The sequence below is a fragment of the Chiroxiphia lanceolata genome, chromosome Z (assembly GCF_009829145.1).
Source record: "Chiroxiphia lanceolata isolate bChiLan1 chromosome Z, bChiLan1.pri, whole genome shotgun sequence".
Taxonomy (NCBI): Eukaryota; Metazoa; Chordata; class Aves; order Passeriformes; family Pipridae; genus Chiroxiphia; species Chiroxiphia lanceolata.
This window is the reverse complement of record NC_045671.1, coordinates 354,264-381,928: the sequence shown is the minus strand read 5'-3', so window position 1 is coordinate 381,928 and position 27,665 is coordinate 354,264. Positions and strand designations below refer to the sequence as shown.

At 44.1% G+C, this 27,665-nt stretch overlaps 1 protein-coding gene across 1 annotated transcript in view; it reads left to right on the top strand.

Moving 5' to 3' along the window:
• The window catches only part of ZNF532 (zinc finger protein 532), a 29,349-nt gene extending 9,118 nt beyond the window's left edge, over positions 1–20,231 (top strand). The window contains 8 exon segments of the mRNA XM_032675513.1: positions 181–2,540; positions 6,053–6,234; positions 8,968–9,144; positions 13,098–13,260; positions 16,027–16,305; positions 18,347–18,459; positions 18,815–18,962; positions 19,222–20,231. Coding sequence (XP_032531404.1) covers positions 181–2,540; positions 6,053–6,234; positions 8,968–9,144; positions 13,098–13,260; positions 16,027–16,305; positions 18,347–18,459; positions 18,815–18,962; positions 19,222–19,716 — 3,917 coding nt within the window. The 3' untranslated portion in view covers positions 19,717–20,231.
• Positions 20,232–27,665: the final 7,434 nt, after the last annotated feature.

Genomic DNA, 27,665 nt, shown 5'->3' with positions numbered 1-27,665 from the left:
GTAATCACAGTGTATGTTGGCCAGGATAGGAGGGAGTGTAGGAGAGGGGACAGGAAGAAAGTCACTGAAATTTGGGCCCAGAATGAAATGGCCAGGTTACTGTGTGTGGAGTTGATGAATTACTATAGCTCTTGGTGTAAGACTAGAGCTTAAAGTAATGACCATCTGCTTATTTTACAGATTTGCTTCCAATCAAATACGTGACCATGGGGGATATGAAGACCCCAGATTTCGATGATCTTCTTGCAGCCTTTGACATACCAGACATGGTTGATCCCAAAGCAGCTATTGAATCTGGACATGATGACCACGACAGCCACATAAAACAAAACGCTCACCCCGAGGAAGATTCTCATGCCCCGTCATCATCTGATGTTGGCGTGAGCGTCATTGTGAAAAACGTGCGTACCATCGATTCCTCCGAAGGCGTGGACAAGGATGGCCACCATTCCACAGGCAATGGCTTGCACAATGGCTTTCTAACATCATCAGCTCTTGAGAGCTACAGTAAAGAGGAAGGGAAGTCACTTAAAGATGATGGGTCAGCTTCTGAGACTACGCTGAAGGATTCAGCTTTCAACCAGTTCAGCCCAATATCGAGTGCTGAAGAATTTGATGATGATGAAAGGATTGAGGTGGATGACCCCCCAGATAAAGAGGACATGCGTGCAAATTTCAGAGCAAACGTCTTGGCAGGATCTCTATCTCAGCAGGAATATGACAAACTAAAGGCACTTGGAGGGGAGAACTTGATTAAACCTGGAATCCCGGTTTCAAGTAGTATAGATAAAAATAAAGTTGCTAAACGAGAGACGGAGACAAACTCTGTAAATTTAAGCGTCTTTGAGCCTTTTAAAGCTCGAAAAACAGAGGACAAATTGCTAAAAGACAATTCTGACAAGCTTATTGAAAACAGAGTACTTGATGGAAAACTGAGTACTGAAAAAAGTGACACAAATCTTGCCAGCATTTCCCAGTCCAAAGCAAAGTCATCAGCAAAGCTTTCTTCCTGCATTGCTGCAATTGCAGCCCTGAGTGCTAAAAAGGCAGCTACAGATAGCAGTAAGGATTTACAGTCTAACTCAGGAGAGTCTTCTCCGTTACCAAAAGACATAAGTGAAAGTCCCCGGGCTATTGAAAAGTCACCTGAGTCTCAGAGCCTCATTGATGGTGCCAAGAAGCCATCTGTCAAACCACCTGACAGTCCCAGGAGCATATCGAGTGAGAACAGCAGCAAAGGGTCTCCGTCTTCCCCTGCAGGGTCGACACCAGCAATTCCTAAGGTTCGTATAAAAACCATCAAGACTTCTTCTGGGGAGATCAAGAGAACTGTTACTAGAGTGTTGCCAGAAGTTGATTTGGACTCTGGTAAAAAGCCAGAGCAGAGTGCTTCCATGGTAACTTCCATGACATCTCTGCTGTCCTCGCCAACTTCTGCTGCTGTTCTCTCCTCTCCTCCCAGAGCTCCTCTCCAGTCCTCAGTTGTCACCAATGCAGTTGGATCTACAGAGCTTGCCCCCAAACAGGTCACTATCAAACCCGTGGCTACTGCCTTCCTGCCCGTGTCCGCAGTGAAGACAGCGGGCTCCCAGGTGATCAACCTGAAGCTCGCTAACAACACCACAGTGAAGGCCACTGTCATCTCTGCCGCGTCTGTGCAGAGCGCCAGCAGCGCCATCATCAAAGCTGCCAACGCCATCCAGCAGCAGACGGTGGTGGTGCCGGCATCGAGCCTCGCCAGTGCCAAACTCGTGCCAAAGACGGTCCATCTCGCCAACCTTAACCTTCTGCCTCAGGGTGCTCAAACCACCTCTGAACTGCGCCAAGTGCTAACAAAACCCCAGCAGCAAATCAAGCAGGCAATAATTTCTGCAGCAGCCTCACAGCCTTCGAAAAAAGTGTCTCGAGTGCAGGTGGTGTCATCCCTACAGAGTTCTGTAGTGGAAGCGTTCAATAAGGTGCTGAGCAGCGTCAATCCCGTACCAGTTTACATCCCAAACCTCAGTCCCCCTGCCAATGCCGGAATCACGCTACCTACACGAGGTTACAAGTGTTTGGAGTGCGGTGACTCGTTTGCTCTCGAGAAGAGCCTGACCCAGCACTATGACAGGAGGAGCGTGCGAATTGAAGTGACTTGCAATCATTGCACAAAGAATTTAGTTTTCTACAATAAATGCAGTCTCCTGTCACACGCTCGTGGACACAAGGAGAAGGGCGTTGTGATGCAGTGTTCCCACCTGATCCTAAAACCAGTCCCAGCAGATCAAATGATAGCATCTCCTTCCAGCAATACTGCTGCATCCCTGCTCCAGAGCGCGGTGGGAGCTGGCACGCACTCCGTAACAAAGATGCAGTCTGGCTTAACTGGGACAGTGATCTCAGCCCCGGCGAGCTCTCCTGTCATTCCAGCTATGCCGCTAGACGAAGATCCATCGAAACTCTGTAGGCATAGTCTAAAGTGTTTGGAGTGCAATGAAGTTTTCCAAGATGAGACATCCCTTGCAACTCATTTCCAGCAGGCTGCAGACACGAGTGGACAAGTAGAGTATCCTATGTTTACATTCCAATGTTTCATCTATAAGCCTAGGAGACTTTGGATATGTTTTTACTTCCATTTAGCTGTTAATTATCTGAACCTCCGTGATTAAAATGATAAACGAAAACCACAAAAAGTCTTGCAAGCACTTACATAGTCAATGCCAACACTTTTTAAATAAGACTTCTCTTAGAATCTTTTTAGGCCCTGAAGTCTGAAATCGACACTATATTTTTGCTAAAATTTAGCATTAGCTTTCTTACAGCTGAACATTTTAATCCTGAAAGTAATAATAGGTTTTACTAATAATACTTTAATGATTCTTTCTGTGCTTTGGAATTTGACTAGCCTGTGGAATCCACTTAATTGGCACCCTCATTAACAGCCCGTCTGTTCAACCTGAACGGTAGCTTTAAGTGATTTGTTCTTGATTGGTCCTCAGCTTTGAGAGTTCTCATCTAGCCCCTAAGTGAGCGAGGCATTCCTCTCACCTGCAGGGACTCAGGCAGTGACAAATGGCACACTGACTACTGACAGCAATGCCTGCTGTTTGCCTCAGGTCTTCCTTAAAAAGTGCAAAGCCCTGTTCACTGGCACCATTCCTTGCTGTGGTGTGACCACTGGTTTAGTTAGTTGGGTTTCCTTTCCTCTTACGAGTGCTAATGAGTTAAACTTACAAACCATTTTAAAATTCTCTGCTAATGTATGTGGCCTAACCTGAAAGAAATCCGTCATTCAATAAAACTTACTGTTAATCAGTGTGCGATGTATTTTATAATCCTGTAGGAGCCAGGGTGGTTAATTAAACAATACCGTTGGATCTCTGTTGGGGCGTGCCAATTAAAAGGGATTCTGCTGTGTTTCAAAGCATTCAGTTGAGCTTGGTGATCCAGCTTCTTGCTATGGGGGAAGCTGAAAACCTGCATGCGTGCTCAAGACAGTAATGCCCTGGGAATATTCCTGGGAATCACACAGCAGTGTACAGGATAGACTTTAGGTCCTGCAGTTAGGAAGAAATGCAGGTAGTCACAGGAGCACAGGCAGGGTCCTGTCAGGATCTATTTGCTGCACTTAGGACCTGTTCTGTACCACGGAGCAGCTCCCACCTCTGCAGGCAGGCATGTACAGAGATTTGCGTGTGGAACAGCCTTGACTGTGGGTGCTGTGGCTCTGCCTCAGCCCCTTTCCTGACTGGCTAGCAGAGTTGGACTGAGAGCCTGCATTCCCAGCGGAATGCCATTCCAGGGAACTCTTTGGAAGGTACTACAGGGGTGCCTGCCTGAGTTTGGTAGCAGGATGTGTTCCATCCTTACACCTTGCTGCAGTTCTAAACAGTATCTAATGGCTGACCATAAGTATATTCTGCACCAGCTCAAGTTACTTAATACACTCAGTACTTTGGATTTTTACCTGACTGCTTTGCTGGTGCTTGTTGGTGGCAGATGGATTCTTTCCCATAGTAGATCTGTTAGGTAGCATCCCATCTAAGATCAGTAGTCCTTGCAAAAACCCTGTTGTTCTTGGTATTGGAAAAATCAAGCAAGTAAGAAGGCCCCAAGATAAAGCAAGTGGATGAGAGACAGAGCGATATTCTGAGAATAGGGAGGATGAGGCTAAAATGGAAAAAAAAAAAAAAAAGAGAAGAAGGAAGATAAAGTGATGTACTCACTTTTGGGGGGCCCTTGTCTTTACGGACAGGTAAACTAAACCTTTTGCCCTTCCCTTTCTCCCTCTGTCTGGTGCTTTTGCCCATCTAATTGCTGTTGAAAGGAAAATGTCCCCTGAAAGAAAAATGCTCTTGAAAGGAAAATGTGTTTTCAATGAGTCTAAGCAGTAAGTAAGTGTTGTCGTTCTCCTGAAACTCCTGTTATGAAGGTAGAATGTTTCATTTAAAATAAACAATGGTAGAACAGCCCTAGCAATGAAAATATGTTCCCTATAAAGTTGTTACCTTTCTGTAATGTTTTATTTCCATTAATATTCTTGTTAAAGGGAATGGGGCCACTCGCTGACAGATTTTCTGGCTAAATGAAACCCCCATCTACTTACTAGGGAGAAGAAGGTAGCAGATCTAGGCTAATGAGTGTTAATATTTATCCTGGTTACAGATAGGAGTGTATAGCTCCCATGGAAACTACATAGCTCATTTTCCTTCATGCTCAGCGTTCTTGTGTATCTTTATTTTCCACCTCCACCATTTTTCCTTCTAACCCTTTTTTTTTTTCTGAAACTTTGACTTTAAATGCAGGCAGGTGATGATTTTCACAAACTGTTTTATTTTGGTGTGGGTTGGAATGAGAGAACTGAAGTTAATGCCACCATAAGCCCAAAATAAAATGGTAAGCAAATGTGCTGAATGTCAGAATTTCACAGTAGATGCTTCTTGTTCTACTGTAATCAGTTACAATTAAACATTTTCTGTACTCATCGAAATAGCAGAGCAGGGGCCTTAACCAAGAGCATTACTGGCATGTTGGGTCAGCAGACGAGTCTGGCAGGCGGCTTTCTGCAGGCTCAGAGAGGTCACTGAGCTGGGGCTGGAATGCTGTACAGCTCTTCTGTGGCATCACATCCCAGTTCCCTTCGCTAGTGCTGCAGGCCAGAGGCTTTGGAAGGACTGTGAAACACTCAGACGTTTTTGTTGCTGGAATAAGAAGTTCTGGTTTGCTGTTTTCTTACATAATGAAATAATGCTGCGGATTCCCCAGTACTGTATTGCAGCTTGTTAACACAGACGTGGCCAAAGATGGATTTGGGGAATGATACTGAAGCCCAGTAAATGTGGCAGAGTCATGGCCAGTCAGGATTTTGCCTTTAAGCTGAACTGAAGACCCCAAACCAGTTCTAGTCAGCCTGGGGGTGTGAGTCCCCCACTTGTAGCTGTAGCTGTTGGAGACCTCTGGATGGAGACTGTGTTCAAACACACCAGGCCATCATGCTCACAGAGCATTTATTTTGGGATTTCTTCAGGCATATGTTAGTAAATGATTTATAATGCAGCTCTGGAGTTCTTGCTCTGGTCTGTATTCTTGCAGAGAGTGCACATCAGTACATCTGCCAGACTCTTGCAGAGAACATTCCTATAAATACCCATGTCAGGAAAGAGTCTTGGGTTTGATTTTAATTCTTTGTAAGTCACTGGTGAGATTCACAAGTCCCAAGTCATAAGAAATAATAGAATAATTTGATTCTCGGGTTGTATGTAGGCCCTTTGTGCTATCAAGGTAATCTTGGGAGGCACTTGAGTAATATTTCTGTAAACCCACGTGCATCTCCTGTGGTCAGTGGTGAAATGAAGGAGCTCTGTGGTGTCAGGATGGCCCAGAACACCAGTGGGTCTGGCAGCCAGCACCTGCCAGCTCTGTCAGCAGGGCCTGTGTTGGTGCTTGCTGCTTCCTTGGGGCCCGTCCCAGCCATGCCGTTTAACCTTTATTTGCTGTATTGCAGTGTTTGACACAGACGGTACGTAGAGCTCAACCAAACCTATTGTCTCATCTATTCTGGTTTATCGTTTAGAAGACATGCAATATCTGCCAGATGCTGCTTCCTAACCAGTGCAGTTTTGCATCACACCAGAGAATTCATCAGCATAAATCTCCATACACGTGCCCTGAATGTGGAGCAATCTGCAGATCTGTCCACTTCCAGACCCATGTCACTAAGAACTGCCTGCATTATACCCGAAGAGTTGGGTTTCGGTCAGTATAATGATTGCTTTTGTTGTCAATTTATGTACAGTTTATGCTTTTAAAAGTAGATTTCCATTTTTGTAAGTACTGTTTGGAGAATACAGCTTCATGGGCTTAAGGTTGTCATGGCAACAGTATTGTTAGTGTTACAGATTTTGGAATAAATACATTAGGATTCTGCTTTGTTTGGGCATCCACTTTTGTATATGATTAAATCAGACTATTAGCTAGTGTCACACAGATTCAGGACCTCACTTCTTATAAAGTCTAGAGAATTCAGATGCATTGCCTTAATTTCAGGCTTTTAAAAAAACTTTGAGTTTTTTCAAATTATTGAATTCTAGATTGTTCTCTCTGGTAGAACAGTCATTTTCAGTATTTACTTCCAGAATGTATTGTCATGGTGTTGATGGGCATACTGCACCTGCCTGGTTGTTCTCATTTCTGTGGGAAGTCAAGATTCCATGGGTTTACATCACGTGCAAATTACCTTTCTCACTCAAACAGCCTGGCCTTTTGGTTCTCCTTTGTTACTCTTCAGTTTCCCTTTTATTTTTACATTTCCTTGTAATGGCAACTGAGTGAGAAAATGGGGAGCAGAGGCATTTCATAGATGTTACACTTTGAAAGACTTGAAAAAAATATTTCATCTCAGAATTCTCCTTGCAGGGAATGGCAGGCAGCACAGCAGGTGATCAGAAGAGCCGCCTGTACCACCGAGCTTTGCTCAGCACTCCTAAAACATTTCCATTTCATCCTGTCTCACTGGAAAAGGGGGATTTTAAATCTTACAGCTGGTAGCTCCTTTCCCCTTTAAGGTGCCACAGTTCATTTTCCAGAGTGGCTGTGCAATCTTCCACTAAGGGAAGAAAGCACTTTTACTGCATCAGGCGCCTGTTTTCAGCTTGAATCCATGGCCTGACACAGCTCCAAGCTCTTTGCATTTCTTTGGGTTATTCTCTTTTCCCCTTTTCTCCCAAGCAGTACTGTCTTGTCCTACATTTCCTGCCTCTGCTCCCTGCACTGCACTACCCTTCCCTCTGGCCTGTGTCTCTGGGGCTCGTACACACAATTGCCTCCAGGGACTCCTCTGCCCCAGTAACACCAGCACGCTCACAAATCCTTCACTAAGTCTAAACTGTCCAGGATGTCTCATAAACATCTCATGTCACACTGGTTCAGCATTTCTTGATCTGGTGAGACTAAACCAAAGTGACCCAGGCAAAGAAAAGCAATATCTGGGAATGTTAATGTCTCCCTCCTCAGACTCCTCAGCACTGTGGGGCGTTTGCCTGAGGAGCAGCACACCCTGGCCTGCCTTTCCAAAGGGCCTCTGCCACGGGCTTCCACTTGATTCCAGTGATTTAGGCCAGTTGTCTGGACTAAACCAGGGGAAAACTTGAACCTGAAAGTTTACCTGCATCCTGCCAAGGTGAAAACAAGCGAGCTGTTAGAGCAGTCCCCGAGGCGAAGGCTTGGGCCTTAAGAAGTGTTGTAATAGACAGTGGTGGATGCTGAGGATCAGTTAGATCAGCACTAGGGCAGAAAGTCAAGCCGTGGGATGGGGAGGATCACACTGTGTGCAGCTGGGGAGAAGGGCTCAGCTCTGCACGAGCAGAGAAGATCTGAACAGACCCCCAAAAGACCAGGACAATCTACTCGAGAGGATGCATTGGCAAGCAGAGACTAGATGAGTATAAACTTGAGGAATACTATTAAGAATGTAAATTAAGTGCCCAGAAAAGAAAGGATGATGCTTCATAAAATTCAAGGGTGATAAATTTTAAGAGGAAAATGGGATCCTTGAATGCAATGTGTATTTCCTGCTTTATTGCTATCATCAGGACACTAAAACCATCTAAAAACTGATTTGACAACAATCATACTGCCATAACAGATGACAAAGTACTGGAAGGGCAGAGGCCTTCTGTGTTTAAATTGTAAAACTCTTAGTACAAAGTACTGGTCAGTGCGAAATTGGTTCATTTGACAGGGTATTTTTTAATTGCTGATTGCAGTATGTTCTTGGACTGATTTGGTAGCATTTACTACTGGAGATGTAGGGCACTAAAAGGGACCGTTGTGTAAAAACATCCTTATGTTCTAATATTAATTCAATTTTTTAATTGTTTCATTTTAGAATAGATGCGGAAAGGTCACAAATATTCGACACAGCAGAAGTATGTTTTTGAAAAGTATTTTCTGAATTCCAATCTGATGTATTGATATGATTGTAGAGATTCAGTTTAGTTTCCCCGAGTTTAAATCCAAGTGCTGATTTGATTACATGTACAGAAAATCATTACCAGTACGTCTTCATTAAATCTAAACAAGGGAAATGGTGCAAATATTTTCCTTATTGGTTTTCTGTTTGGTGGTCATTTCTAAATTGCTGTGGTGCACCTTAAACAATCCACTGCATGTGATAAAAATTCATTTTGTAAAATCTCTTTACAAATGTGCAGAGGATTTAAGCACTCTTTCTGCAATCAATAGAATATTCCTCTGTCAACCCCTCTTCCTGTTTTACTGTAATAACACAAAAACATGTTCTGACCTCACATCTCTTAGGTTCTCAAATTAAGATGTGTGAAATTTCTTATCCCTTGCTTTGTGATCTGCAAATCAGTGGTTATGTTGATTCGTGCTGGGCTGTTTGAATGGACAGAATGAGGGAGTTTCTGCAGGTGTGGTTTGTCCCTGTGGGCCGGGCCCAGCCCTGACTCTCTGCTCTCTCCGCAGCTGCGTGCACTGCAACGTCGTGTACTCGGACGTGGCGGCTCTCAAGTCTCACATTCAAGGCTGTCACTGTGAAGTCTTTTACAAGTGTCCTATCTGTCCCATGGCATTTAAATCTGCTCCCAGCACACACTCCCATGCCTACACACAACACCCCGGTATCAAGATAGGCGAACCAAAGTAAGCAAAATTCACCTTCTACTGCACTTGCCTGCCTTTGAATGACCTGTGAAATTGCATTCTGTCCTGTGCTTGCAGTCTTAAAATCACCTCTTGACAGCTGCCAGTTTGGGGTTCGTGGAATGCTGTCAGGAGTTTTCAGCTGGCAGTTTGTTGGGCGAAGGTTGCATTTCCCTGAACCTGCAGCAGTAGGTCTTTAAGCGCTGTGCGCTAGAAAAGAGTGATTACAAAATGTAATTACACAAATGATTCGCACAGGTGGCTGGAGTGTTGCTCGTTCTCATGTTTTAATCTGCTTAGCTCATCTGCATTTTTACTGTGAATTAAGATAATGTGATTCCAAAACGAGCTGCTAAGACTCATCAGCACTTACATGGTGATTTTCAGAACATCTGGTTGAAAAGTTGGGAAAAAGCGATTTTATCTGTTTATATAAGCTTTTTTCCCCATATGTAATCTCTTTCTTTCTGGCTTAAAGCAGAAGTGGTTCTTTCCTGTAGCTAGAAAAGTTGTGCGTGATGTGGTGGTTTGCTGAAGGTGGTGGCACAGGGCACAAGGTGTTTGTGCAGAGGTGTTGAACGTTGCTGGACTCCGCTGAAGGTGCTGATGTGTGTGCAGACCACTCCAGCCCTCAGCTCTGAGCCTGGTGCCTCTCCCTGCACCCCTTCTCTTCCTTTTCCTCCTCACTGGTACAGTGCACTCTTGAGAGCAGACATTCAGGTATTAACTCTATTTTTTTTCTGTGGTGTGCAGAGAGCACACGGTAACAACTCGCAGGCTCAAGAAAATAGAAGGCAGAGGAGAGAAACAAGGTACCATGTGATGCAATAACCAGAGTTCAGAAGAATTCAGTTTATCACTGTTTCTTCTAACATATTTAAATTGTTTAAACCTGCATCAAAGCAAAATGGCAACAAACTTGTTAGTAATGTAATTGTAAATCACACAGTTCCAGTAAATGCCAGAGGCATGTGTGTCTGATACCAGATGAAGGCATTTCTGCCCAGTGGTAAATGATACCTTGTTTTAATTCAGGATGGTATCTTGGGTGAGAGGACATGAGATACTAACATTGGAAACTTGTTTCAGACCAAAAGATTAAGATGACTGTTTGTGTAAGATGCTTCACATAGGAAAAGTGAATTGTGCTTGGATCTGCCAATCTGTTTCTGATCAGCTTCATGACTTAAGTATTTTGCATTAGTTTTCTTTCAATATAGATATGCTTATTGTATTCCTTTATGAATTTATTTTTGATTATAAAAAGACTAAAATGAAATTTTATTAAGTACTACTGTAATAAGTCACAGACTCCGTAGCTGAGTGCTCCTCTTATGAAGTGGTGTTTTCTTTAAATTAGCCAGTTTTAATCCACATGCTGTCTTAAATGCCTGCAGAGTAAGTGGTAGGATTTTCCCAGCCCTTGCAGTGTTCGGAGTCCTTGGTCTGCCCAGTGCTGAGCAGAGCTGACAGGTTGTATTTCAGGCAGTACAGTCCCATTTGGTTTCTCTGTGCTGCATTATGGAGCACCCAGGCTGCCTGTGCGTGGTCCCCACTGAATGCTTGCCAGGCTCACTCCTGCCCTGGGGTGTGGGACAGTGCCAGGGCACTGCCCACGGCTGCAGCAGGTCGGGCAGGGCCCCGTGCTGGCCCTGTGGCCCTAAGGCTCCTGTCTGGGCCCGAGCAACCCTGTCCAGGGGCACACTCTGGGGTTTACAGGAACTGGGCTCGCAGGGATCTGGCTTCCCGCCTCTGGCATTTACTGGAACTGTGTGATTTACAATTACATTACTAACAGTTGTTTCAGAACAGATGCAGAAAACTATTTGGTGTATGAAAAATGACGTTTATGTGCAGGGATTCTCAGTGGGATGAAATGAGATTATTTAATATAGGGAAATGGGATGGCTGCTTGTCTTTCAACTCTACAAAGCTCTCTCTGTAACTCTAAGCTTGATCATGGCTGATATCTTTTTGAATACTGGAGAAATTCTTGTTTCTCAAGCCCGATTGTGGATATCTACTGTATTGGTATTAAGCGTGTTATCCCACAAGTTCCATTTTTTTAGAGAAAAAAAAATGTGGGAAGGAGAAATACCACCCTCTGGTGCAGAAGTTTCCAAAACGCTAAACGTCTTTTCTGTGATTGAAGTATTTTCCTGTGAGACAACCCGTGTGTTTATTGTGAGATGACCCGGGGTTCTGGGCGGTGAGGAGGCGCGTGTGCCGTGCCTGCGTTGGTGTCGCTGCAGGGCAGGAGTGGGTGCTGAGTAACCAGCCCCGTGCTGGGATCCTTGAGCTGCCTGCCTTACTCCAGTGGCCTTGGTGTAATGTCCCGTCTCAGCACAGCTGCCTTCAGGCTCCAGACAGTGTTCTGAGCAGTTACGTGTTAAACACCGACTACTGCAATTAAATAAAAAAAACCCAAAACCACCATACGTGGCTGCATCTGTTTAGGATTGAAAATCATACTTTTGCTGTGTCTGAAAGAAATACTTGGGTGTGTATAGTCACAACTGACACTGTTAGGTGTGTTGGTATGAATTTGAGTGAGTACGGTCTTTGCCCAGAGACTTGTCTGAAATTTGGATCTTTACCAGATAGTTCTTCTGTGAGAGCAGAGTAAAGTATTTTAGCTGCCATAGAAAACACATATAGTCGTGGTGTTCTTAGAGAGTTACAATATTTATATGACACAGATTCAGAAATGTGTCAGATTTTCTTGTAGCACATTCACTACAGATCTGCAACGAAGGGTTCACCAGAGAAAGCAGGACAACAGTACATTGGTCATCAGAGGATGCTGTGTAAATAATACATTTATCTTAGCATATCTCAGTGAGAATTTCTCTTAGTGAGCATTTATCTTAGTGAGAAACTGGGACTGCTTGATACCACAAAAATAAGTATCTTTCCCAGTTAATATTAAGTGTACTGTTTTTCATCTGGACTTACAGAATGGCTTGGACATTGAAGAAATGAGCATGTTCTTGTCACCTCACAACTCAGTGCAGAGTGATCCTTAGAGCTGTGGAACAATGATAATTGCCTAGAGGGACATGGAATATTTACATGGGTAATGAGAAGATTCAGCATTCCAGCAGCAGGGGGTTTTGTGGGTGTTTTTTAATGAAAGGTGCTCTGTGGGACAGAGATGGGATTAGGAAGCCTGCTTGTGCAGGGGAAGCACCTGTTGCTGTACTGAGCACCCGTGGCTGGGTTTCTTTGATTTCAACCAGACTGTCCCTGCAGCACTGCCAATGCCATGGCTGGTGATCTGGGGTTAGAATGCTGCCTGTCAGAGGAGGGGACTGGAGGGATGAGTTCAAAAGTCCCATGTGCTCCAAGAGAGGAAGGTGTGGGTTTGGCAGTGTCTCTACATTGCTCTGACAGACAGACTGATAAAGGTTTGTAATGGTAGATCAAGGAAATACTGTCCTGCATTGTTGGAGCTTCAGAGCATAAACAGAGTCTAGGCTTGGCATTCAGGAGCTTCAAAGCCACAGACATTGCCAAAAATACACTTATCTTGAAGTATGTTACTAATTATGATTGAATCAATCGCTCCCTTAAAACATACTGCCTTTGCAACCTGAGACCAGTGTATTGTCCTTTAGCTACAGCATGAGTTCAGAAACTGAAGATGTTGAACTTTCAGAGTATCCTGAGCAGATGTTGATGTTATGTATGTAACTGGCATATGCTGTTGTTTTCTGGCTTCTTGTTTGCACTTTTTAAATAATTTTTTCTATTTTTGTGTTTCTTCTAGTGCTCTCATATTTTGACATTAGAGGACATTTCGAATTAGTTTAATTTTAACTTTTTTCAGGCAGTGTGAAACAATTGCTTAAACATGTCAGATCTTATCTCTGATGAGAAAAAAGTTAACATCGTGATTCTTGCAAATAGATCATCTATATGACTGACATTGTTTATTGTACTTCTGTTTTTAGAATAATATATAAATGCTCTATGTGTGACACTGTGTTTACTCTACAACCTTTACTCTATCGCCACTTTGATCAGCACATTGAAAACCAGAAGGTGTCTGTTTTCAAGTGTCCAGACTGTTCTCTTCTATATGCACAGAAACAGCTTATGATGGATCATATCAAGGTGTGTAGGCATCTTCTCTTGTTTCCTTCATAGGTACCATTTTTTGTGCATTATATGCTGTGAGAACATACTGTGAAAAGGCACAGAATAACAAGAAGACTGATGAGGGAGATGTTGTTAATTCCAAGGGGGTAATCTGTGAATATTGTTCTCAAATGTTAAAATGTTATATTTCGGATGGTCTGTAGGGGGTTGACCCTGGCCAGATACCAGGTACCCACTAAAACTGCTCTCTCACCCTCCCTCTGCAGCTGGACAGAGGAGAGAGGAAAAAAACCAGCTAAGAATTCATGAGTAGAGATAAGAGCTGGGAGAGGTCAGTGACTGATCACCTTCACGGGCAAAACAGGACTCAGAGTGGAGATAGTTCTTTTTTTTTAACTAAATAGGCAAATTCTGTATATTGCAGTGTATGTCTTGTTTGGGAATTAGTTATTCCTGACTCAGGTATTACTGGAAAAGCGTTGTTACATCTGTACATAACCATTTCTGTAAGAGCTGGAGAGAATCTTAGGAGCTCGATCTGACTGCAGTTAGGGTCAGAAGCTACCCTCACACAAATCAGGGTGGTTCAGCATCTCACAGTTCAAAGTTAAGCTAAGTTACTTGCATTTGGGCACCGTTTAACTCTTTAGTGTTCCATGCCAGTATTTGTACTTTCAACCAGTGGGGTTTTAGCATGATTCACTGTAAATGACTCAGACATTTTTGAGACTAAAGTTAGAGGGTTAGAGAATACACGTGCAGTAGCAGTATTACTGGTTTTACAGATAGGGTGTGTGTATAGTAGTATGGACAGCAGCAAAGCAGTATAAATTGGAGTTCACTCAAGGGGGAATGAAAAAAACAGTAGCAGGCTATAGATAAAAGCAGAAAAGGACTCAGGGAGAGGACGAGTGCCCGGCAGAGGCAGAGCTCAGCTGCACAGAAAGTAATGGTTTGGTATGGCTAGACATAAACCATCAAGGCAGAGATAGACCTGGATGAAAGCAGAACAGAAAGGAACAGAAGGAAGCTCAGGAGAAGGCTATTTAAAGCTACAAAAAATAACCCAGAATAATTCCTGCAGATGTCAGTGCTCCTTAATGGTAAAACCTATGTCTCCTTTTCCTGCAATGACTCACTACAAGAAAATTTCCAGCAGCCAGTGAGAGCAGGTGCTGGAGCACTGGACTGGACTGGAGGTGTAACACTCCCCGTCTGGCTGGTGGCACGTGCTGCCAGCACTGGCACTCTGTGCTGTGCTTTAATGCTTTTTGTGCATTTTCAAATAAGAAATTAAATTTCAAATACTGAATTTAAAAGACATTTAGAAAGTTGAGCACTAACATTTTACACGCTGACAAGTTAGGCTGGGATGGAATCTCCAGGTCAGCTTCAGTTGCCTGGAAGTACAGGGACCTCCCTTCTCCCTCCCCTGTGCACTGGGATACTAAAGGCAGCCTCCTCCTTTACTACACACCTTCACTTTGCTTTAGAGCCAGGCAGTTGGGCCTGTGTGCTTTGCTTTTTTTATTACCATTTTAGGGTTTTTAATTACTGGTTTTCCTTCTGTTTAACAGCTCTTAAACAGAAGAATAGAATGCTCTACAGATGAGGTTGATATTTGCTCTAGGGCCACAGGATTTACAAAAGAACTTGTTACCAGAGTATCAGATTGATGTTCCTATATTCTCAGAATCGAGAATGTATTGAATGGGGTTTTTGTGTCTGAGGTTACCTGAAGGAAAAGTGTTCCCTTTGGGATGGTTCAGCATATCCTCCAAGAGAGCTGTCCTAAGGGTCAGTAGATGAGAGGATCAGAACCCTATCAGGGTAAAGGACAAACCAACCTTTTAGATGTGAGAGCCCTCGACCTGGGTCCCTGTTCAGGAGGGACTGCAGTTGTCCCAGAGCCCTGCAGACTCAGTCCTGCTGTGTCCACATCCATGTGGAGCTGGGACACGTGGCCAAAGCCCCCTGGGACACGTGGCCAAAGCCCCCCGGCTCTTCCTGAGCCAGGCACCGTGTGGGTGTCCCCCAGCACACAGCACACCAGCTCAGAAACGGGGAGGGAGGGGCTCTTCCCTCCTTACTGCCCACTGACAGGAACTGCAGAGGAAGGGTTCCTGCCCAGGAGCTGCAGGGGCTGGAGAGCAGCTTGGCAGAGCCCTCTGGGGCCCTGCACAGCCTGGATTCTAAAGGCTGTTAACAGAGCCCTAAGGGACAGTGCTCATCAGCTGAATGGGGAGTAGGACAGGGCTTAACCTCAGCCTCAACTGAAAACATTAATATATCCTAAACTACAGAGCTGTCTGATGTTTCTGATGTTGTCTTATTTACCAATGTGGCAAGTCAAAATTTGTCAGTAAAAGCCTTTCCTTCTTGGAAAGCATCAGTCACATAGTCTGAAGTGAGGATGCACAACTAGTATGTTAGGTAAGTAAAGCGAGAAATTAAACTGAGCAATAAGTGTTTGTTCAGCCCTTTTTTCCTCCCTGTTAAACAGCAATTTAACCTTAAGTAAGTCTCATTTTTTATGTGTGTGTGTGAAAATACCTGCAGATGGTGTCTGTTACTGGTGTTGGCTGTGTCATGCTAGGCCTTGCCTTTACTTAACCCTGTTTCTTTAAGAATGTGATCTGATGACAATAGTATGTGATTTGATGATAATAGTTTGACAAAGAAGTAAGTGAAGGCTTTTGGTTCAAAGGGTCAGTGCATTTTGTCAGTACAACTGTGTATGTCTATGTTAGTTTTGTCCTTTTTTTTTCTCTTTTATTGTAGTCTATGCATGGAACTCTGAAAAGTGTTGAGGGGCCACCAAACCTGGGGATAAATCTGCCTCTCAGTACTAAACCCACCACGCAGAACTCAGCCAGTCACAACAAGGAGGACACAAAATCTGTCAATGGAACAGAAAAGCTGGAGAAGAAATCTCCTTCTCCCATAAAGAAAGCAGAGCCTAAAAAAATTGCTAATCCTGGCTGGACATGTTGGGAGTGTGACAGGCTCTTCACACAGAGAGACGTTTACATCTCCCACATGAGGAAAGAACATGGAAAGGTAAAGGAATATACTGAATTACAAAAAAGTTAATCACACCTGAAATGTGAAGTAATGTTTCCCTAAATTCCATTTGTGTTTTTGCAAATAATTCCTTTAAGTTTCATCATTATTCTTCTCTGTTCTTATATCTCTTTCATATTTTTCTCTTTGGCTGCTTAGTTTTTGTCATGTTCTACATAGTTCTACTGAGAAAATATACACACTCTTTCTCAACTGTAGGCTTGTTCTTTCAGTACCAGAATTTTTTCAAGATGGAGAGTGAAAGATGTTGCACTATTTCATCCAAGTCATCTAATCTGATCCATGTTCCTATTTCTTCTTTGTGCCTTCTTAGTTCCCTTTCACTCTTGGAAGTTGTGTGAATGTGGCAGTGCTGAGGGAACAGTTGGATTTGGTCTTAATGGTCTTTTCTCACCGAAACAATTTGATTATTCTATTCTGTTCTGAAGTTCAGTGCCTCTCAGACTCAGGGAGTGGGGACTCAGTCTTGTTTTGCTGGTCCAGTGAGTGTCAAGCAGTGGTTCATTTTCAAGGCAGACCCACTCTGTGGTTGAGCCTGATCTTACACTTGTAGGTTCAGCTGAGTTAACAAGTTGCATTTTGTATTTAAAGCAGCTGGATTTGAGACATCTTACTTTAAAATGGATTGAAAGTGAAATATGGGAATGCTGCATCCTCAAGTCAGCAGAGACCCCGTTTGCAGTTCTTCTCCATTCAGTAGAGCTTCCAGTTAAATGAAATTAAAAAGACAGGCAGGCAATAGTGGCTCTGCTGAGCTGTGTCTGAGCCAGGCTGTGCCAGCTCCAGCCCACTGCTGACCCATGGCAGCTGTCTGCTCTCCAGTCCTTGCCTTGAAACACTCTGACTCTTCCCTCAGCTGGGAATCAGGGAATTAAACCAATGTACTGTGCTGCACTGCAGCAACAGAGCAGAACTGGAAGGAATAACAGGCTTATTTTGTCTAAGTGGAGGAGAATCATCCATCTCTGATGTTTATGTTATCTCAAGAACAGCCCTTACTATGCAATATTAGATAATTGTTGCACTCAAGTACTGGCCTAAAGGCCTCTTTTATTGCTTACATTCAGGTGCTGTTTTTTATCCCTCTTCAAGCAGTTCCTTGACTAACACAGGAGGCAGATAGATATTCAAATGAACAGAGATACAACTCCATGTCTTTCAGAAATGGGAAAGACCAGGTGCTACACTCCTTCCTGAGGAGTTTTTGGGATTGGCTGCCGTTGCAGAAACCAATGCATCCCAAATCCTGTTTGGTCTCTGTCTGGAGTCTCCCCAAGACATTTAGAATGAATGTGGTGTCACAGCTGGCTATCCCAGGTAGTGCCCCCGGTGCTCTGAGAGAGACCAGGCCCTGCTGAGCACTGTCCTCGTCCTGCTTTTCTGACCAAGGGCTTGATGCATCTACACAGTGCCGACACATCTTCGACGTGTTCCTGCTCCATCCTTCTCGCTTCCTCCTTTTCTTTTTCCTTCCACTTAACAGACTGAAATATAAACCCCACAAAATTCCCCAAACAGATGGTCCTCAAGTTGGCATTGGACAATACTTCTCATTTCATCATGACTTTTCTGAGCCCTGTTAGTGTCTCAGTGTCTGTGAGGTTCAGTTTTGGTCTTCTTTCTGTGCTCTTCGTGCTTCCCTGTACGTGGCTGAGGAGCTCCTAGTCAGCAGCTGCAGACACAATTTGGCTGTGGGAAGGGAAAGCAAATCTCTCACCTTACTGCCTTTACTGATCCAGAAATTATCCACTGATCTTCCTTGCTTCTTTGGTGGAAGAAATTCGCTTCACCCACAGTCCGTGACACCAGTTTACAACTGGTGGCAGGTATATGTGTAGCTCATTCTGGCCACATTGTTTTGAAAGAGGCCCAGCTCTGACTTGTGAGGTGTTGCTGAAGGAGGGGTGTGCACAAAAAAAGGGTAAGTGATGTGTCTTTCCTATTATCAAAAGGTTTGACACATGCACTACTTCTACTGAGCTTTTTTAACTAATGTCTTTCTCTTCTTTTTTTAAAGCAAATGAAGAAACATCCGTGTCGACAATGTGACAAATCTTTCAGTTCTTCCCATAGTTTATGTCGTCACAATCGTATCAAACACAAAGGCATTAGGAAGGTTTATACCTGCTCGTAAGTTCTACTTTTATCTCTTTGAAAACCCACTGTTGGCTGACACTCTTTCCTCGCCTGTATAAAAGCCAGCATCCCATGGATTCGGAGGGTCAGGAATTTCGATGCAGACAGGCCAAACCAATCCCCTGTCCTGCCTGCAGACGTAGCAGGGCCGTGAGAGCACAAGGCATAAGGTCTGCGAGCAGATCTGAAACTCGGCTGAGCTGAGAGTTTGCTTGGCTGGCAGCTGGGCTCACCACTGTGCTGAACCTGGCTTTCAGTAGTCTCTCAAACACACAGCCACTCTTTTTTAATCTACAGAAGGCACTTGTTAAGCATAACACTGAATGTGTGTGTGTTTGTGTGTCTGCAGGCACTGCCCGGATTCGAGACGTACTTTTACCAAGAGGTTGATGTTGGAAAAACACATTCAGTTGATGCACGGTATTAAAGACCCTGACGTGAAAGAAATGACTGAAGCTCCCAATATGGAAGAAAGGGAGGTAAAAGAAGACACAAAGGTAATCCCTTACAAGATTCATACCTTCACGGAGAGTGATTTTTTGGGGGTATATATTCAGGATCTTTAAATAGATATGCTTATTTTGTTGCCTTAAGGGTCTCATCTTCAGTGAAGTAGAGCCCCAAAAGCATTGTGTTTATCAGAGTTGTACTGGAATCTGCCAAGGGAAAGTTTCTGACGTTTGCAAGTCACAAACAGTAATGAAAAGAACTGCTTATTTATGCTTACGTGGTCCCCCATTTCTGTCCCCTTTTTAGGTTCCCAGTCCAAAGCGTAAATTGGAAGAACCTGTACTGGAGTTCAGGCCTCCACGAGGTGCAATCACTCAGCCATTAAAAAAGCTGAAGATAAATGTTTTTAAAGTTCACAAGTGTGCAGTTTGTGGCTTTACAACAGAGAATCTTCTCCAGTTTCACGAACATATTCCTCAACATAAATCTGATGGCTCTTCATACCAATGCAGGGAATGTGGACTCTGCTACACGTCTCACGTGTCCCTCTCCAGGCACCTCTTCATTGTACATAAGCTGAAGGAGCCTCAGCCAGTATCAAAACAGAATGGGTCTGGGGAGGATAATCAGCAAGAAAACAAACCCAATCATGAGGATGAATCATCCAACAGTGCAGCATCAGACAGGAGATGCAAAGTGTGTGCAAAGACTTTTGAAACTGAAGCGGCCTTAAACACTCACATGAGAACACATGGCATGGCCTTCATTAAGTCCAAAAGAATGAGTTCAGCTGAAAAGTGATCAGATTATTTGGGATGCGGAAATCTCTCTCCACATTGGAATACTAAGGACATTTTTGCTACAGAAAGTTCAAGGTATAATAGTGTTGCAATATATTCTGCATAAAAGTGTCCCCTTCACCTCATTGTCTATATCCTCAGAACCATTGAAGCAGTATTTGAGTTGAAAAGAGTTTGTATATATTTAAACTAATAATTTTTATACTCTTTGTTATGTGTTTGTATCAGTATCTAGTGGAAAGTTTGTTTTTTTTCTGTTTTGTTTCTGTTCTTTTGTAGTAAGTTTCTTTGAAACAGAGTTCTGAATGCTGGGGCAGTTCCTTAGGTTCTCTTAAGCTGTTTCTTTTTTGAATGCTCCTGAAAGAAAGTTTAGCTAATGGAAGTGCATCAGAAGGCAGTGCTTGGAGGGGAGAAGGGAAGAGAAGCGAGCTAAGATTTTAAATTCTAAGAACTTGTGCTTCTAAATGTCTGTGGAAGCTTTTAAACTTTCTGTTACAAAGTATATATTAAAAAGAAGTAGCACTGCATGCGTAAAATGCAGTGCTGGCTTTTAGGTGGCAACACCAGAACAGGAGCAGACTCCTCAGACTGGTAAAGTACTTTTGAACAGTATAATTGCACAACTCTATGTATGATAAAGTGATTTTGTTTAGGTCATCAGGTGCTTATGATCAAAGCTCAAATTGTTACAAAAGGGCTGGGCTGCTCTGGATTTAACAAATAAGATGTAATTAGAGGAATAGGTTTATAATGATGATGTTTTTTGTCATGTAATTTATTAAACATTATATAGAAGCGAGTACACAGCATTACGTATTTTCCTTTTTGGTTATTGAAAGCAAATAGTTAACCCTCGCTGCAGGGGTTGGTGTTTGCCAGCTCTGTAGGCTCATGCCAAACGTTCTGGTGCTCAGTGTCACACACAGCCACAACTGTGAAGGAGCCAAGGCCCAGCCAGTGATGGGGGCTGGAGCTCCAGCACAGGCCCTCGGCGCTGGGGAGCCACTGCGCACCTGCCCAGCGCCACCGGTTCCGCTTGCACAAGTACAGAAAGGTACCATCCTGTCCCTTTCAGACAGAGTTCTCTGTGAGAGTATATTTTTGGTTTCTTTTTGCATTTTATACCTTGTACGTACCCCTACGAGAAGAAATTTTGTACTTTTTTTTAAAGCGAATTGTGTATATATAGATAGGTGCATGATGAACAGTAGTAATTGTTGGGTTCCTTAAAAGTCTTGCTGCTGTCAGATGTTACTATACACTACGTCCGTTACAACTGTATTAAACACATTTCATATGTAAATAAATGTGGAGCATTTTGCCCCTAAAGATTTGTGAGATTCTCTTATTTATCATGAGATTTTAACAGTTTTAAGGTTTGAAGTGTTTAAAAAAATACGGATCCTCTCAGCCAGCTCTGTAAAACTTCTCAGTCACTCTGGAAATTGTGTATCGGGTACATTAGTTCTGCTCTCTCCATCCTCATTCTTAATTTGGCTCATCAGTAAATGCTTGTGAGGCCAGTTCTATTACTGGCATACTGAGTGGTTATGAGGTACCTCTCCATCCTACAGCTCTCAGCGGGCACAGGATCTCAGTGTGTGATGTACACTGCCACCACTGCCCTTCCATTCAGTGGATACCTCTGAACACTTGTTTGTTGATGTGCACTGTCAACTGTACAACAAATGAGTTATCACTATGCAGAATGGTGTTTTGTATACAGTGAACAGATAATAAAAGTTAAATTTTCACAGCCATTACTAATACCTTTGTTTATTTTCCCTCTTCACTGCCTTGTCCCTGCAGGGGATGCTGTGAACTACTAGTTTGTGCCATTGCTGGTGCTCCCAAGATGCAAACCACAACGATTTCCTGGCCAGTAACCTGACAATGTGAACGGGTCTGTGGTTCCAGCCAGGACCCGGGGTCCCGCAGTGCCACTGCCCCTGGAGCTCCCTGCACATCCCAGCTGCTGGGCAGGGGCTCCATGCAGATCTGTTGAACTCTCCTGCCAGTAATCTCTTGAAAGGCTTAAGGGAGAGGGTCTTCAACTGCCCTGTAACTCCACACACATTTCTGTGTCAGAACCTACACGCTGCCTAACAGAGGGGAATGTCCTGAAGACCAGGAGGGGAACTGAACAGAAAGCAACAAGAGACACAGTGGAAAGGCACAAATCTCAGTAGGCATACCTAGGGGAATTATCTCCTCTTGTAAACCATCAAGAAAATATTTAAACTTATTTTTGCCTGAGATCTGACATTTGAATTGTTTGCTTTTAATTAACATTGTGCCACTGACAGTCAACTGCAATGATGACATTAATAGTCCTCTTTTCTACATCTTTCCTCTGAGGATTTAACAGTAACAGATTCAACCTCATAATACCTCTCTGTGGGGTAGGAAAGGGATCCTTCAGCCTCTGCCATTTTGCAGCCACTCTTGTTGGAAACAGAGGTGCTTAATGTTGCACCTCAAGTGCAGCACCAGACTGGAATGCAAACAAAGGCTTCAGGGAGCATTTGGGCAGAACAAAGTGTCACTGTCAGGTCTGGGGTTCACTCTATTTACCCTCTACAAGGGCAGGGGTTTGATCTCCATGGAGGCAGTGCCTGACAGGTATCTATGTGTACCTATATATGTATATGTCCTCTTGTGTACCTTCCCATCCCATCCCTTCTCCAGGGAGGCAGGAAGCACACCGAAACCTCTGCCCAAGTATCCAGCTGCAGAGAAAACTGCCCAGCCAGGACTGCACCAAGGCTCAGCCAACACAGCTTCAATAAAACTGATTTTTCACACTCAGGGGGGTGTTTAGCCTTGCCTTGGCCTGCTTGCACGCAGGTACAGAGGTAAATCTTACCACAGCCACTGTATTTTTAGACTTGTCTGGTTTTTTTATTTCTGCAGGGCACTTACAGATGCACAACTTGACCTGCCAAAAGCCCAAATGTTCCCAGTTCTTAACCTCTGGGTACCTGTGGGGAAATCAGTACGGCGAGCCTATTTACTTTTAAAAGGATTTTTATATAACTCTGACCTTCTCATTCTGTTAATATAACCTTTCTCAGTACATCTATCACACACACGCAGCTGCCAGGCCAATAATGGGACACAGAATAACCTATTTTAGTTTAAAACCTTTCTCAAATATTAGGGCAGTTCAGTAGTCAATTCTTTGTATTTGAATTTCAGATTATTACTAAAAGGTTATCTGTCTAGGCTCCCTGAAGGGCAACTAGGGTGGGGATTGGAGTGACAAGAGAAATAAGTACAGAACATGGCAAACACAGAAGGCACGAGCAGTCCCGACCCACAGCCCTGGGCTTTGAGTACAAACTGGGTTCTACAGCCAGGAGCAGACGCAGAAGGAGTGCAAAAGAAGGAGCCACTTCTTGTCCCCTCCCTGAGCACTCCTTCCCTTTGAAAAAAAATTGTATTTGCTCCTCAACAGTGACTGTACAAAAACTGGTTTTAGTGTTATTTCTTTCACAGCTGGGGAAAAAGGACAGGTTGCCTTCCTGGGGACCAAAGGGCCCATTTGAGGGCATCACAGTGAGACACTGCACTGGGAATGACCCAGATTCACCTGGAAAATGAACTGGAGGCACTGCAGCTTTCTTCTCTGACCCCCAGGTTTCCACGTTGAAGGCAGAAATGTATTTGGCGCAGTAATGGGACTATTAGTAAAATAAGCTGAGCGTTGTATCCTTCCCAGATATGTCCCCTAATATGATTTGGCAAAAGACTTTATGCAGTCCATTTATTTCCTATTCTCAAATGCTGCTATTTTGCATTCAATGACTCTAATGTGATGGTGGAATATGGATGCAGAGCATTATGAGTATTGCTCCTGCCGAGTCAGGCCACACTTGGCTGACACTGCCATAGCTCCACGGGCCAGATTAATATTGCAGGTCAAGCACAACAATATTTCCTGGCCTAAGTGACTGTCACTGTCTCAGTTAAAATGGAGAGCAGGCCCTGAATGCAGGGTGGAGGAGCTACGGTCTCAAAATATCCCTTGGTCATTACATTTACATACTGTTGCTCCTGGCAAAATGAGCCCTTTCTGTGCAGAGAAATGTCCCCTCGTGGAGCAGCTCCAGCACTGCTTCACCTCCCTGAGCTGGTTCCCACACACCATGTGCCCCGTTCACGTCATGCCAAGCCCCTTCCAAAGGCTCGGGAAAGTCAGGGCACGAGCATCAGACAGGAGACTCTACGGCCAGAGGGCACACTGGACTCCCCTGAACTCAGTGACCAGACTGTCTTACATGCTCTGTGACAGAGGCCTCCAAGTGCCATCACATAAATCATTTCTCTGGTGTTTTCCTAGGCAGTGTTTTAGCCTCAGCTCTGCAGTGCAGGTTAAGCAAATAGCCAATAGACAGTGAATATCATTATTCCCCTTCCCCAGTACAAAGCAAAACCTAACACATTACAAGCATTTTTAGTCTACTAAGAGATTGTTCTTGAGTAAGGGTTAAATACTTCCTTTTTTTTAGAATTTTTTTAAAACCTTTTTGCCTTCCCTCATTTATTCTTGGGCAGTTTTACAAATTAAACTTGTTTTTCACTTGGAAAAGCCTAAACATTTTGTCAGGTTGTTTCTGATTTTTTTTTCTGTTCCATGGGGGGAGGGGAAGGAAAAGAGAACATTATTTGCTAAATTCAACTGAATATTCGGATAGCTGGATCCCTCCCTCTCCTTCCCCTTTTTCCCCAGAAAAATACATTATTTTCACAAATAAACCATTCCCTGAAACAGATCCAACTCAGCTGAAATCCAATTATCTCTCCAGACACTGGGTTGCAGAGCAGACTAAAACTGTTGACTCATACACTTAAAAACACGAGCATGCAAAGCGCCCCAGGGTTGCCAACCGTGCCTGTGAACAGGTCCTTGCCAGCTCCCAGGGCAGAGGACAAGACCCATGAGAGAAGTGACACGAGACAAGCCACACATGCTCCAAAGCAGTGGCCTCTGCAAATCCAGGGGTGTGCAGGAAGAAAATATTCTTTGTACCATTACAAAACTGCAATGAAACGCAGTGCAATGAAATGCAAGTATTAGAAGAATCCAGAACAGTGTGCTATTGGTGCAAGTGGCATCCCATTGCTTTTGGAGAGCCCTGTGTGCACCACGGGCTGCTCTAACAGCCTGTTGAGCAACAGGAACGGGAAGCAAATAGCTCCCAATGGATTTGGACACACAGAGTGCTCACCAGGGAAGGCAGTTACTGTGCTGCTGCTGTGCTTTGCTGAGGGGCTGCAAAAGGACTGCTATGGCTCTCCCTATTAACCCACTCTTTTCAGCCCGGGGGCAAGGTGCCAGTTATGTGCCCATGACCAATCTCTCAGAAATCAAAGAGCTGTAATTCAATATTATATGTACAGGCTGTTTGCAAAGGTCTGGCAAATCTGCCAGAATGCCAAGAGCTACATTTTTTTCTGTGTACTAAAAAACTAGCATAATTTTCTAGCTGCAGAGCTCCAAAAGATCTACTGTACAAATATTGAAGTCAAACATCCAGAGTATGGGAAGATTTCAAAATACATGTAACCTTTAATAATCTAAATCATGCAGCTGGTAAAATAACAAAGCCACCAATAGAAGTGTAGGTGACTCCTCGCACCTGTGGAAAAGGAAGAAAAGCAGCTTCCTAACGTGTTTCCCTTGCCTCCCCATGAAAACTGGGGGAGTTCAAGTATTTTTGGAGCTATCAAACACCAATCACAATCAAACTGAGAGGCAAAGATACTGTGGTCTCAGAATTAAGTGTGGGTTCGTGCCTTGGACAAAAGAATGCCCCACCTCTGTGAACAAAAAAATAAGCAGCTTCAATCCTACCAGGTCTCAACGGAAAGCTGCCTTCTTGCCTCTCTACATTCTCCACATGCCAGCTCTGCCTCTTCTCTCTACTTGTCACAGAATTAGATTCTATCACCTGAACTTCCACTTTTAATTCTCTCCATCAGGAACGACAGAAGGAACTGTTCTAACACCACCCAGTCTTTGTCATTTACTTTCTCTCAGCTCCTGCCCTTTCCCTGCCGAGTGGCTCATCTTTTAGCTCCACAATTGATACATTCCTACTTCACAACAGGCAAGAGTCATTTTCTGCCCGTTTTGTAAATTAAAGCAGCACCCACAAATAACACTCAGAGATCATTTTCCTCACAGCCATCTGGGTGTCCCAGCCCCAGGCAGAGCAGTACCTGAGGGTTTGGAGCGGGCCACGGCAGGGTCACATCACAGTCACACGTCACAGCGCTGCCAGCTCACGTGTTGGACCAGGGAAAGTCTGAAAAAGTTTATTAGAGGATAATGTCAGCCAACCTGAACCATTGCAAACACGACAACCACTGCAAAAGAACCTTGCACACAACTTATACGCTTGCCTGGGAGAAGCGGGCAACAGAAAAGTGTCAAACATTGACTGTTAAATGTAAACACGTCACAAATGCAAAGTGTTAAATCTACTCTATTTCGGTAGCAATTTGGGGGTGACATAGTGTGTTTTGGAACAAAAGCTGGTTTGTTGTGGGGTTTTTTGTATTAACATACATATGATATTCTGCACTAATATAATGAATCAATAGCTAAGGTGAAATGTGCAGCTATAGCCACAAGAAATAACATAAATATTTCCTTCCAATAGCAAGTAAATTTAACAGAGATGTCTTTGTCAGATTGTTGCTAATTGACTATGAGTTACTGGTCTGAGTCCTAGTGTAAATTACTGGTATGTTCAAATGTTTTTAGGTGTATTCCAGGTACAACTATTTCTGCAGTGAATGAGAATTTGGCCTCTTTTTTTTACTTTCTGCAAGAGAAATGTAATTAGACAGTGGGTAGCTTATGTGTCATATGCTTTAATTAGCAGTTTTGTGATCATTACCTCCCAGTTGTATAGGTATCGCACACATGGGAAATGTGTTTATGGGAGCAGCCAGCCATGGAAAAGCAGGATTTTCCAAGCACTGGCAAGGTTTACAGGCTCCAAAGTGGGCGTGGATCCTAAATCATCATCACAGTGTGCATCTAACAACACCACCGACACAAACAACAGTTTATTCATCAGGGTAACCCACAGGTATTTAGACCTTCCCTAAAGCTTCACTGAACTGTTACCTTTATCATTCCTTTTCTCTCTTCCATGGACACCTCTGTACACTTTGCAAAAGGCCTCGACACATCACTGAAGATGATTCCTCTTGTCCAACTGTTTGCCAACAGAAAGTCTCGCTCAATTTCTGGCAAATTACAGAAACACCTTTCCAGTCCTCCACAAACTGTTTCCTTCCACTGATCTTAGCAGCATCTCCTTGTGTTCTTTGTTCTCCCATTGTCATCCCCAGTCTTCAGGGGCTAATTCTGAACGGTGAAAACCTCATTGGGTTTGGTTCATTTAATTCTCAGGAAATCAGGCTCTGGGCAAGGATCTGTACCCATGTGGTAGTTGCTGCTCCAGACTCACGCAATCATTCAGATGCCGAACTGGAAATGGGTGTGAAGTCTTTCTGCGCTGCCCGGGGGGCCTGACACCCTGCCAGCCCCACTCGCAGCAGCCCCGGCCCATCCTGAGGGCAGCCAGGCTGGCAGAGGGCACTGAGGGGCTGCCACTCACAGCTGGGGCTTTTCTGGGCCTCTGTGCTGAAAAAACACTGAGGGTACCGCTGGCTGCTGAGACGAGATGGCTCTGCCCACAGCTGGTGAGGAGGAGACTGCGGTGTGCCAGCCTGCGGGCTTCCGAGGCACAGCCCGCTGCGGGCACTGCGCCCGCTCCCACTGCGGGCTCGAGGGCTTGGCAAGGAACCACGGCAGGGCCGCTCCACCCTCACACCTCGCTGTCCCCTCACAGTCCACCGGGGCCGCTCCCCTCACACTGCTCTGTACTCACAGTCCGCTCCCCTCACGCTGCGCTCCCCTCACGCTGCGCT